At 36.8% G+C, this 13,527-nt stretch overlaps 1 protein-coding gene across 6 annotated transcripts in view; it reads left to right on the top strand.

Moving 5' to 3' along the window:
• The window catches only part of Ralgps2 (Ral GEF with PH domain and SH3 binding motif 2), a 126,243-nt gene that overhangs the window by 91,652 nt on the left and 21,064 nt on the right, over positions 1-13,527 (top strand). For all 6 annotated transcript variants that reach the window (XM_051186026.1, XM_051186028.1, XM_051186027.1 and 3 more), the window contains 5 exons: positions 6,312-6,449; positions 6,589-6,679; positions 10,813-10,880; positions 12,314-12,449; positions 13,031-13,182. In XM_051186026.1, coding sequence (XP_051041983.1) covers positions 6,312-6,449; positions 6,589-6,679; positions 10,813-10,880; positions 12,314-12,449; positions 13,031-13,182 — 585 coding nt within the window. The remainder of the gene's footprint in view (positions 1-6,311; positions 6,450-6,588; positions 6,680-10,812; positions 10,881-12,313; positions 12,450-13,030; positions 13,183-13,527) is intronic.

Below are 13,527 nucleotides of genomic sequence, written 5' to 3'. Positions count from 1 at the left end.
TACAGGTATGTTTATAGTAACTCACAGAGAGGGGTTTATTTTACAGACTCAAAAGTCTATAAAATGAAATGACTAAGCTGTAATATAATCATATACCCAATTATTCTCAATTTAAGGAACTACAAAAGCAGAACTACAAAAGCATTTAAAGTCAGAAATAAAATAGTAACAAAATAATGATGTAAAGTAGTCATGGAAGACCATATTTTAAAATTGTATTTAATTAATGCTTACAAAATTATCTGGAGTATAACAGGCTTTTTTTTTTTTTTTTTTTTTTTTTTTTTACATTTATGGAGTGTGTGTGTGTGAGTGTATGTGAGTGAGTGTGATGCCCAAGAACCATAGCACATGTGTGTAGGTCACAGGGTAACTTACCTGAGTCAATTCTCTCCTTCCACCAGGGGATTGAACTCAGGTCCTTGGGCTTGGCACCAGTGCCTTTATCTCAGGGTTCCAACAAGCATTTTCCTAATTTTACAGCTATGTTGAACTTCATCACACATAAAGAATTAATTTCTTTTTTAAACTAGCAAGGATACATGTATGTCTTTGAGAAAATTAAACTAGGCATAGCCTATTCCTGAATGGCCCACAAGTACTTCTGCACACCCTCCACATACTCCTGTACTTGAGAGCCAGAAACAGGGAAAGTTGGAGGCCAGACGAGGCTATATCATGGGTTCAAGGCCAGCTTGACAGTCTACACTACAAAGCATGATCTAAAAAGAGGGAAGACCTAAAAGGAATGTTCTTAAAATCCAGAGCAGTAGTTCCTTCTGGAGAGAAGCTGCTTGGGTTCATTCTGTAATTTTGTATTTCTTTACATCTTATTTTTACATCTTATTTAAGCACATAATTCAGAATGAGCACACTTGAAATAATTTGGTCTCGTGACAATGGCTGTCAGCACTGTCCTTGAGAGTGGTGGCCTATAGATTTAATGATAAGGTAGAGGGTGAAGTCAGCCAGACTTCCATCACACCTCTCCTTCAAAGCCTTATATGATCCTGCCATCTGGGAATGAGGTTGTCTCGTGTGGATCCTTCATGAATATGTCCTTTATTTAGTCTTGTCTTTGTAATCTGTATTGCTCTCTTTTATATATAGGGATAATGACTGTGGCATTTCTTTGAGTAGTCTTTAAGCTTTTCCAGGGTTACTGCAAGTTGTCTGGTGTTTCACGTATCCTAGACATGTAAGTTAAAGGGAACTTTTAAAGATAGATTCAAGTGGTGAGATGGCTCAGCAGGTTCAAGCACTTGCTGCCAAGCCTGTTGAGCTGTTGAGTCCCGTCCCCAAGACTCACATGGAGAAGAGAACCCAGTTACAGCAAGTTGTCATTCGACTTGTATAGATAGGCACAACATGGCCTATGCATGCCCACATACATACATACATAAATACATACATATAGGAAGATTAACTTGTGGTGTTTTTTCATGCAAGTATAAAGACTATATGGCAGAATGTTTAAGTCCTTAAATATATAAAAGAATCAGGAAGATACAACCATTTCAGTAAGTAATTGAAAGAAAAATACACATATAGGTAAAGAATACTGAAACAAGTGTACAAACAGTTACAGAATCGGTCAACAGTCACAGGGCATTAATCAGTCACACATAATTCATCTTCATTGTTGTGGCCAAGAATTTCAACAACTTAAGAGTATAAAATAGCCTAAAGTTTCCAAAAGAATGCTCTGGAGTTCCTGAAAGAACTAGATAGGGAACCTAGTAGTGCCGCTTTACCTCATTCAAAGCCTCCTGAATTTTTCCTGACCTGTACAAACTGTGTGTGCACCAACTGTTACTTCAAAATAAGATAGAATAAAGGATAAATGAGTATATTACTCTTTGCTGCCCTTTGAAGGGAATTTAAAGGGAGCAGCAAGGGGCCTTTCTCAGGAGAGTAGCAGACTGAAAGGAAAGGTTGCTTTGACTTTGCACAGGGTGAGACAAGAATGCATTAAGTCTCCAGGGCAAAAGGTAGAGAGGTGAGTGATAGAAAAGGCAGTGTGGGTGTCTGGAAGGAATCCTAGTGGAAGTGACAGCCCCACTAAGGGTCATCATCTGGATTTGTAATGGAGAAGGGGGGGGTGGGGGGAGTGGAGTGGGGGGGTGTCTTTTCCTGTGACTAGGTAAGGTTTTTCTTTGACAATAATTAGTATTAGATGTGCTCAGCTCAGTATACATAGTCCACTGCTTGTGTGAGACGAGTGGTCACTCACAAATATAATGCAGTGTGAGCAACTCTGCATTGTTATTCTCTAGAAGAAAAACCACTACATGCTGAATTTGCTTTAAAACTGACTATAAGGAATTTTCATCAGAGGTACACAATTATAGATACTCAGTTTTTGCTAATTTTAAGACATAAAAGTTTAATTGTAACTACATCTAAGAATACACTTTAATTTGTACTTTATTTCAGTACTGCTTTCAAATACTTATTTAGTTTTATGTATTGGCATATATAAAAGAGCACATAATGATCCAAATGTAAGCCAGAACAAACAAATTCTAGGCTCTCAAACACTGTACTGCTCTGTGCAGTTAAAAACAAGACAGAATCAAGAACAGCTTCCTTGGTTTTAGAATAATTGAGAAAGAAACCTCAAAAGACTCATGACGCAGATAATGTGCATTTAAAAGTAAACATTTTGTTCTTTACAGGTTTTACTTTTTTTATGGTTAATACCAGTAAACACGGTTCTTCAATCTTTTTAATTTTGTATGTAAAAATAAAATATTCTTAGCATTTCTAAGTTAACTTGTTTTTCAAATAAAGCCATTGCTGCCTTATTAAATAGCACAGAGTTACTGAGTCATAGACTTAAAATGAGTGGGACCCATCACATATACACAGGGTGATTATACTGAATGCAATGTCAGGGAAGGAATCAGAGTACAGTGCACTGTCAGCTGTGTATGAAAGGTAGAGCCTTAGTCACTGTGTGACAGAAGGATGAGGAAGACTAGGTGGACCCACCCTGTCAATGATAGTGCCAGTAAGCGTGCCTCATGGGGAAGATGCCCAGTCTTTAGGCAGTGATCTTACTGGTCCTCATTTTACAGACTATAGGAATTCCAGGAAAACTCAAGGGTTTCTTGGCCTGTTACTTGTCATAAATGCTATCTCATTTTTTTTAAAAAAAAAAATCTTTCATAGGGAAATATAATTTCTACTCTCTCAGCCTAAGAAAGAAAAAAAGAAGGTCTCTGCCATTCTGAGTATAAATTGTGAAGTTGGTAGCTCTCTGGCATCACTTGGTGAAAGTTCAGGGTAGTACAGGGTCTTCATGGCTTGAGGACTTGAGCAGCATGTGGATGCATTCAGTGCCCACATTTGACTGCTAATTCTAGTTCGTGGTACATTTAACATAATGCTATAAATAGGTGTACCTTAAATTCGGGTTAAACCTTGAATGGGGCTGTATTATAAACTGATAGAAAGGCAGCGTTTTTGTGTTTAAATTTGGGACAGTTGCAATCCTTCAGTGTCAATAAGTGACCAGAGGTAATGTTGTGAAAGTTGTAACAACTGTGACTACCCAGTGCTAACCCTTCAATAGAATATACATTTCCTGAATCTACTTGAACAAGATAATTCAAAACTGTGACAGAGAAGAAAATCCGTATCAAATAAAGTTTCTGCCAGTGAACTGGAAATTACCCTGATCTAGTCTGGGGATGGCAGAATGAACCCTCTGATTCCAGATACTGTGGTTCTATTGAGGTTAATTATTTGTTTCAGGCAGTCTCATGTATATCTCAGGGTTTGGGTTTTGTTGGGTTTTTATTGTTTTTTGTTTTGTTTATGTTTCTGATAATTTTGAGAACTTAGGAGCTGCATATTTACAGTAGAGCCAGGTCCATTCAGCAGTACTTCCCTCACTCCTGTTGTCAAAACAACATAGCCATGTAAGAACTAGCAGTGCCATTGGCACATACGGCAAAAGTACATGTATTTCATCTTCAGTTTAACCTTAAAACCCTGCATTTTAGTTGGGGGCTAGACAGAATGCTACCTATTCATAAACACCAGCCACTCTTCACATGACAAAACCTTTGAAACATTACTTCAAAGAGAAAACATCTCCTAATTTCTATGATATAAACGCCTTTGCAGTTATAAAATGTCAGCTTTTGGAAACGTAGACTAAGTCTGTAGAACTAATATTTTTGCTAATGTTTCATGTTGTTATATATTTGGTTATAAAAATTCTAGTTAGGCAGTGGTGGCACACACCTTTAATCCTAGTACTTGGGAGCCAGAGGCAGCAAGGACAGCCTGGTCTACAAAACAAGTTCCAGGACAGCCAAGGAAGAAACCCTGTCTTGAAAACAAACAAAAAAAAATCTCAAAAATGTTATTTCAGTAATATACTTCTATTTCTTAGAAGCGATACAGATGTAATAGAGAAAAGCTGATCTAGTCAGTCCATAATTACATAATTCTCAACTTATTTATAGCCTTCTATTTTAGAACTTTAATTAATTTATAGATACCATATTTACAGAGACACCGCTGATAAAAGCAAACTGGTTTTGTGTTATGAACAGTGTTCACTTATTTAATTCTTGTATGATATTTGGGAAGAGGTCAAATTTAGGAAAATTATTATAGCTTTATTCAGTTAAACTTAAATTTTATATGAAAGTCTTGTTAGATACTTAAGTACAGTACAGCTGGGTCGATAAAATTGTTGTCTGGATGTAAAGTGAAAGTTTGCATTCCAATTTTACATAAAAAAAAATTCCCAAAATAATTTTGGGAAAGATTATTCATGATATCAACTATATTGGTGTATTAGAGTTTTCTCTTTCTCACACTAAGACTTTGATAGAGTCATTTCTAGTCTGTAGTTAATTTGATGGTCATGGTAGTAATGTCAGCTATTCAAGTTTTATGTGCTGAAAGTCTGTTTAAAGGTAACAAAACATAGGGCTTAAAACTCCTAAATAGATTTTCATATGAACACTTCATGGGGAAAAATAAAAATAAAAAATCCATTTGAATAACTTGGAGAATACTGTAAAAACCAGTCGTGGGGTGGAGTTAGTGAAGGAATGGGGAAGGAAATGAGAGTGTCCTGGGAGGCCCGCAGGCTAGCCAGGCTTTTGTGTTGTCTTATGTGTGCACCACCTCTTATCTAAACATCATACAGAGAACAAAATAGAGCAACTCAAAAATGCGTTCCTAGTCTTGAACAAATGAGATTTGAGCAGACTCAAGGCAGTTATACACTGATGAATGTGTATAAGTTAATGGTACTGATAACATCAGCTTGGTATAGGACATGGTAAAGGTCAGGATTCGAGGGCAGCCCCTGGAGACTGGCTGTCCCTGACAAGTCCCAGCGTGGTGGCCCTTTCTTTTCATAACTGTAGATTTCAGGTTCTCTGTGAAAACATACTAAATAGTTTCTAAATTTCTTTCAGGAATTTATATGGAAACTAGGGAATAACTGACACTGAGCTAGACTTAAAAGGTTTGAATTAATGGACCTGTAACTGGAAGAAAGTGGCCATCAGGAAAACCAGAGGCATGTTTAGAAGGCAGGGGCACGTGTCCTAACAATTCATGAATCAGTAAGGCAAGAGTAGGGAGATAGATGTCTCCAATGACAGTTTTCTTTGCATTTTCTGTATGTATAGTGAAGTCTTGGTAAATATTTTTGAGATAGTAACCACCTATGTTCATTATTGCTATGACCGAGAGATATGTCATTCTTACTGATTTCAGAAAACTTGAAGTTGGTTAGGTAGTTAACTTCAGTTTGTGGTCACAAAATGATTTCAGAAACTCGGTTGCTGGTCTTTAAAACAAATAATACACCTATATCTACTCTCGCAACACTGTTCATACTTGAGGGTGTCGGCTCAGAACAAGGGTAGGAGATGAACATTGACTTCCCTGTGGAAGGCATTGGCTATGTTGACTCAGGGAACTTCCTTAGATAAAGTAATGGTTGAATACATGTAATTGCCAAGATTCAGAGATTAAAGTGACCAGCTCTGCCAGTTCAAGAACTCAGCCTCTTTGTCTTTGTTGTGAGCTGAACTTTCGATTGCAGCCTTAATCTATACTTGGAAAACAACATGGGGAGACTTTATAAGGAACGCAGTTCGTATGGCTTGACCCCAACTCTAGAAATCTCAACACCAAGAGACATATTATTATATATATATATTAATATATTCTAAATATGACATACTGGAATATGTCTGTAAATTGAGTTTTCTTCCCTTTTCATTTTCCATCATTCAGACCTTATGTGAGAGCTCTTGTCTGTTTTGTTCCAGGTATCTATTTGTCAGACTTGACATACATCGACTCAGCATACCCATCCACCGGCAGCATTCTAGAAAATGAGCAAAGATCAAATTTGATGAATAACATTCTTCGAATAATTTCTGATTTACAGCAATCCTGTGAATATGGTGAGTTAAAAGAATGCCTTTAGAGTTCATTTCAGTTTGGGTGCCATATAACCTTAACTGCCTTCAGTTATATTTCTCTCCTTAAGTTTCCAGTTACTATGTACTTTACTTAAAAAATCATTTATCATCTTTTGTCTAGATATTCCCATGTTGCCTCATGTCCAGAAATACCTGAATTCCGTTCAGTATATAGAAGAACTACAAAAGTTCGTGGAAGATGATAATTACAAGTAGGTCTATCTTCAAATTTGGATGGTACTTCTTCCCTGGCCTTCACCCCTTCGTCTGATGTGTTTAAACATCTAAGGTTTGAGTTGACACTGGTACCTAGTCAGTGATCCATTAGCACAGTGGTTCAGGCAATTACATGTGTGTTTTTTTTTTTTTTTTTTTTTTTTTTTTTTTTGTTTGTTTGTTTGTTGGTTGGTTGGTTTGGTTTGGTTTGGTTTGGTTTGGTTTTTCCAGACAGGGTTTCTCTGTATTGCTTTGGAGCCTGTTCTGGACCAGGCTGGACTCGATCCACCTGCCTCTGCTGGGATTGAAGGCATGCACCACCAATGCCCCACTACATGTGTTTCTTTTAATCACATGATATAGTTGAACCAGTGTACAAATGCTTCAGCTTTTTCTTTATTTAAAAGAAGTATAGCTTTTACACCAGCAGATGCTCAGCAGTAAAGGCACTTGAAGGCAGGCAAGTCTGACAAGCAGACCTTGAGTCCAGGGTCCACATGGGGAAGGATAGAATAACTCACACAAGTTATCCTCACCTCAAAAAATAAGCACAGTAATTTAAAAATACACAAAGACATTTAGTTCAAAATTGAATTTTTTCTTTTCCTCATGTACTGGGACTCTTTTCCTACGGAAATTTGTTTCTATAAGCAGAAAAAAAGTTTATGACATTCACAAAATACAAAAGTTATTCCTTCTTAAAGGATTATTTTTAGGCACATCTTTGAAAGTGTTTCTATGGCTTGAGAGACTATTTAAACTTCCATCTCTGAGTTACTATGGTACCACTGTAGCACTGTGTTTATCTGTATCATACTATCCTTCAGGAAGGACCCTTAAGCTGCTAACCCTTTCTGGTTCCTAGTGGCCTCACTCACATCACAGCTGGTTTTTTTTTTTTGTTTTTGTTTTTTTTTTTTGTTTTTTGTTTCTTTGCTCCATCTTTGTGTGGTTGTCCCTGTGTTGGGCTCAAGCAGTTCTTCTGTCTTAGACCACTGAGGACATGGGCCTGTAGGCCTGTACACCACCTCACATGAACATTGCCTAGCTTTATTATGCCAATTTATTGCCAAACTTTAAAATTGAATTCCGTGTCTTTAGCCCTCCCTCAACACCCCAATTAAAAGGCCTGTTTGAGCTGGCAAGATGGCTCCACTAGTAATTGACTCTGTTGTTTGATGAAACTTTTTCTGAAGCAGACTCAACACATACAGGTCTACTTATCCCAGATAGGAAACCCACTATACAACAAAGTACAGATACCATCACAGGCCAACTTGGTAAACCAATGAGTTTTATCGGGCTTACTAATAGGAGCAAAAATGACTCAAACACAGCTATATCACCAAAGCCTAGCCCACCATAGTGACAGCTCACAAAAGCTGGAAACCTGGAGCACGCTGCACAGCCTGCAGAGTCCTAAGTGACTCTGGTCTAACCCTCATATAGGCCGCTCTGCTGGTTTACGCTCCTTCAGGGTGCTGGCCTGGTCTCACTCCTTGCAGTTTGGCTTGTTTATATCCAGGGAAGGAGGGCCTAGAGAATCTGGTCAGTTTCAGGGACTTCCTGAAGCTATTTTGGGTTGTTTACTTTCCTGTTTAATGAGCTTCCAGGAAGGATGAAATGTTTAAATCTCAGAGGAAACTGTTACACAACACTCAGGGAAGCCATCTTCTGGCTTTCACACATGTATTACTGCTCCTATGCATATGGGCCAGAGGACGGAAGAAGGAAGGGAGGGAATGGAGGGAGGGAGGGTAAAAGAAATGTAAAGACATGTTTATCTGATTTTTTCCTAGTGTTAATTAAATAATTTTTCTTATTCGTTTTGATTAATGATGATAACTTGTACATATAGGTTTCAACAATCGTAATTCTGATTAATAAAATAAATACCATTGAAAAACTACAAATTCTGGAAAGCTATAAATTGTTTTCTTCTGATATTAAATATATTAAGCTCTAAAAATACTTTTATGCATCTAAAATTGTATTGTTTGAGAATACCTTTATTACAATTTTCTTTCCCATTTAAATTTCTCAACTTTTATAGTTGACTTACTTGAACCTAATACGAGGCCAGTGTTCACTTTTTAAAGCTCGAGTTTCACAGACCTCTTGTGCTGTGTTTTAAGTGTCTTGAATTTGATGGCCTGTGCCTTACTGTTTATCTGTTTTTCCTATGCCTCTAGTTATTGCCTCTAGTTGCTGCCTTAAGAGTAAATACAGAATTTACACTTGATAAACAACACATTTTGTACTAAAATCTCAAGATACAAGTATCCATTAAAATCTCTCTTCTAGTCAGAGAAACTTAGTGACTTATAAAGAGCCTACAGTATTGCATAGAAGAACAGTCTAAGTAAAAGCCTATGCAATTACAAAGAATGGTGAACTTGATTGTTTTGTTTGTTGAACTCTCTGTATAGACCACTGACACTTGGAATAGTAGTTGATCCTGCAGTGCTTTTCATACTGCTGTTAGATGCCATAGATAGCATTGGAATGTAGTCAGCCAGCTCCATTTTTTTTTTTTTTTTTTTTTTTTTTTTCCCACCCTGAGAGGGTGCAGTGCTAGCAAAGGCCAACAATGCGCCCAACAGAGTTAGTGTGCAGGGAGTGTAGTTGGCTGAGGTGTTTGTCTACACTGTTGAGTAACTAGAATATAATTGTTTTTCATTTTCTTAGGTTATAAAGGAAGCAGTTAAATACCTTCATTGAATTTGTTTTCAGTATGCATGCTTCTTTATTTTGTGATTTCACTGGAAATTCTAGTCAGTATTTATTTATAAAGCCCCTGATTAAGCCAAAGCAAAACAAAAGACAACTTACGAATTTCTAAGTTCTTAGTAATACAAGGCTTCACACATTATACCAGAACATCTTCTACAGTTAACTGCCTCAGTATTGTTTCCCAAAATTCCTTCCACTAATAAAAATAAAAGTAGCTTTCTATGGAACTCAAAATTGGGTATGTAAATAGAACAAGTAACAAGAAAGTCAAAGCAGTAACCCCCCCAGCATTCCCAACCCCTCCCCAGAGGCCTCAGATAACCAGGATGGCAGTGTGAGCCACTTAGCACAAAATCCCATTGAGAGATTGGTTAGTTTATGCCTTTTGAGTTTGTTTTTATTTTAACTTGATTGTACAGTTTGCAACTGTGAACTTTGTAGATAGTTGGGCACACCTATAAGATAAGAATGGAAAGCCATTCTGCAAGCAATCTTTGTATTTGTGTGGACCTTTTTTTTTTTCCATAAGCCATGTTATTTGATTTGTTGCATAGTTTTATGAAAAGTGTTTTTAAATTTTCACTCTTTAAGTCAAACCAGTAGTTAATCTTCTAGAGATTCTAGGAATAAATTATATATTAAATAATACATTAGCACATTCATGGATATGATTGTCAATTAGGTATGTGTCAGTACAAATTCTAGGTTGGTTTGTGTGAAGCAGGATTTCAAACTCTAGCCCAGGCTAGCCTGGACTTTGTTAGGTCCCAGGCTACCTACCATGTACAACATAATTAAAATCCTCTTTTAATAATTTAGTAAATGTCTTTAGCTGTGGTAAATTGTTTGATACCTTTTGTGATAATTAAAGAAAGTTGTTGTCTATGTGTATTTGTTTTTAAATATAACACTTTGATATTTTTTTCCTTTTCAGTATTTCTTAGAAATAACCATAAGATTGGCTTATGAGAGATTTAACACTTCATTAAAAATTACATTGAAAGAAAAATATATATTATAGCTTACAATAGTCTATAGAAATAGTGATTTTTTTTTTTGTTTTTTGGTTTTTTTTTTCTTTTTTTTTTTTATGTTTTTAATGTTTTTAGTTAAAAGTCTGTGTGGTTTGTCTGCATGTATACCTGTGTACACATGCCTGCCTGGTACTTGTATGGGCCAGAAGAGGGAATGTATCGCCTGGAACCAGAATTATGGATTGTTCTGAGCTACCCTGTTGTGCTAAAAATTGGACCTGGATCCTCTCTCTGGAAGAGTGTCTGGTGCTCTCAACCACAGAGCCATCTCTCCAGCTCCCTATTGGTGTTTTTGTAAAGAAACATGACTGATATTTTGCCAGTGTTCATTGTTTCATATGTTTTGCTCTTTTAAAATTTAGGCTCTCGTTAAAGATAGAACCGGGGACAAGTACACCACGTTCAGCTGCTTCCAGAGAAGACCTAGTAGGTTAGTCCTTAGCTTTTGGCTGATGCATAGTTGCTTGGTGACGGTGTTTTTCCAAGGTGGGGTTCGTTTTCAAACAATAGACCAGATAACGTGATCTCATAAGAAAGAATTAAACTTCCAAGTAAGTGAATACTTAGCATATCTTATAATGCCTACAAAAATTATTTGGGGTACTAAAGTATATCAGTGCTGTCTGGATTTTCTGTTTGATTTTCTTTTTAATTAAAAAGTTGTTTGTTGTTTGTCAGTAATATGTAAATGTTTCCTAATCAAGGAAATTATATATAAGCAGGAGATTTATTAATGTTTTTAATTATTAAGAATACAGTTTATTAGGCAATGGAGACATTTCTATGATCAAAAGCAAAAATTCTAATTTGAATAATTATAGAATTTAATTTTAGTGACTTCTGCTTTCTTGGGCCACATGCCAAAACTATAAACCTCATACTTGCTTCTTTACCCATAGGTTTATAGCTGGTTTTTAATGTACATAAAGCACATCAAAACCCCTAAATTTTAAGGAGTTAGTTATTAAAAAGTATTAATAAGTACCAGCACAAACCTTCAAACTAAGCTTCCTAGTGCATATCTAAAAATCTTTGAAGTGTTGGTTTATCAGGTGGAGGGAATAAGCTTTGTGACAGTGTCCAGAAGAAGGGCACTCCAAGCAGAAGATAATTCTGTCTGTGTCTCTTAAATGTGCTCTTCATTCTTGTTTGTTTCTTAAGCACGGGGTCCTACTGTGTAACTCACCATCCTCATGTCTCAACCTCCCCAGTGTGGGATAATAGGTACATACCACCATGCAGAGGTTTTGTTTTGACTTATTCACTGTGTAGCCCTGGCTGCCCTGGAATTCACAGAAATCCACCTGCCTCTGTCTCTTGAGTGCTGGCATTAAGGGGGTAGGGTCAGTAGCTTATTACTAAAGAGGTGTTTTGAAAGCTATACAGTGCAGGCTTTTTTATTATTATTATTATTATTATTCACATAAATCGGATGGAGTGTCAGGCAGTGAGATAATAATTTCTAACTTGAGCACTTGACCTACCTGGCTTACACATTTCTTTAAGAGAAATTCAAAACTGTGTATATAAAAGCAGGGCATCAAATTGAAACCACTGAGTCAGAAGACCTAGTTCTTTAGTCCAGATTGTGTCTATGAATGAAGAGCCCAAGCTGATCTCTTTTTCTCCTGTATAAACTAAGGAAATATTTATACTGCCTTGGTTTAACATAAATAAGAGAGATAAAACTTAATGGATCTTTGTGTGGTTGGAGGTTTGTTTTAGAATTTGGAAAATATGTATTTCTTCAAGTCAATTTAATAGAACTAATAATACACACTTTTATATCAGAGAGTTTTGTTTTTGTTTTTTGAAGGATCCTTTGAAACCTTGTGACAGTCATCCTCTGTCCCCTCCTCTTAGGTCCTGAAGTGGGAGCGTCACCTCAGAGCGGGAGGAAAAGCAGTGCTGCCGAGGGGACCTTCCTGCCACAGACACCCCCGTCCCCTCGGAACCTGATTCCACATGGACACAGGAAGTGCCATAGCTTGGGTTACAAGTCAGCAGCTTTAATTTTGTCTTCCCAGTTTTTTTAAGTTGTTTGAGGATGGGTTTACTTTGTTTCCTTTGTTAGTAAAGCATGTTTCTATATTGTTTACATAATTGGTTAAGTAGAAATTTACTAACATCAGTCTTCAGGTTCAGTAAAATCTGTCTTGTTTGCCTAAAAGGATTTAGTTTTCTTTTACCTGGATTTGGAAATGAGTGTTCCCAGCAATGCCCATATTTGAGGGAAATAAATCGGGAGTTCAGAGAGCCATAATAAATAAATCCAGAAAGCATATGCTGCAGGTTTCCTTTTAAAATTGCAACCTTGTTATCAATAGTTATTATTGTTTGTCATAACAGATACAAATAATAAATTAAGTTATTAAAAAACTACGCTATTCCTAAATATAAAGGGGGGGGGACCCTATTCTCATTTAATGTCATTAGTTTTCCACTACTGACTTCTGAAAGAAGTCCTCAGTGGGCATGTTCTGTTCAAAACAAACTCTGAATGAACACAATTTTGATTATCTTTTATATCCTGAACTACAAACATAGGAAGTTGTACAGAGTGTTTCTCTTTGTTTCTAGTTTCATTCATAAGATGAACACAGCAGAATTTAAGAGTGCGACATTCCCAAATGCAGGGCCACGGCACCTGCTGGATGATAGCGTCATGGAGCCGCATGCACCATCACGGGGTCAAGCAGAGAGCTCCACGCTTTCCAGTGGAATATCCATAGGTGAGAGGGACTCTGGGGCTTCCCACTGCTTTGCGGAAAAAAAGCATTTGATCAAGCAAACAAAAGCAGAAAACCCTAGCTGCAGAAACATTCACTAACCCTAAGACAATGGTTCTCAACCTTCCTAATGCTGTGACCCTTGAATGCAGTTCTTTATGTGTGCTGACCCCAACCATAAAATTATTTTGTTGCTAGTTCATAACTATAATTTTGTTACTGCTATGAATCGTAACATGAATTTCTGATATGCAATCTCATATCCTGTGGAAGGATCATTTGACAATCCCAAGAGTTGCAACCCTATTTCCTAACATAAATTTTAAAAATTTGGTTTAAACAAAGGCC

This window comes from Phodopus roborovskii, unplaced genomic scaffold, assembly GCF_943737965.1.
Source record: "Phodopus roborovskii unplaced genomic scaffold, PHOROB, whole genome shotgun sequence".
NCBI classification, from domain to species: domain Eukaryota; kingdom Metazoa; phylum Chordata; class Mammalia; order Rodentia; family Cricetidae; genus Phodopus; species Phodopus roborovskii.
The sequence above is the reverse complement of the archived record's forward strand: the minus strand, read 5'-3'. Positions and strand labels throughout refer to the sequence as shown.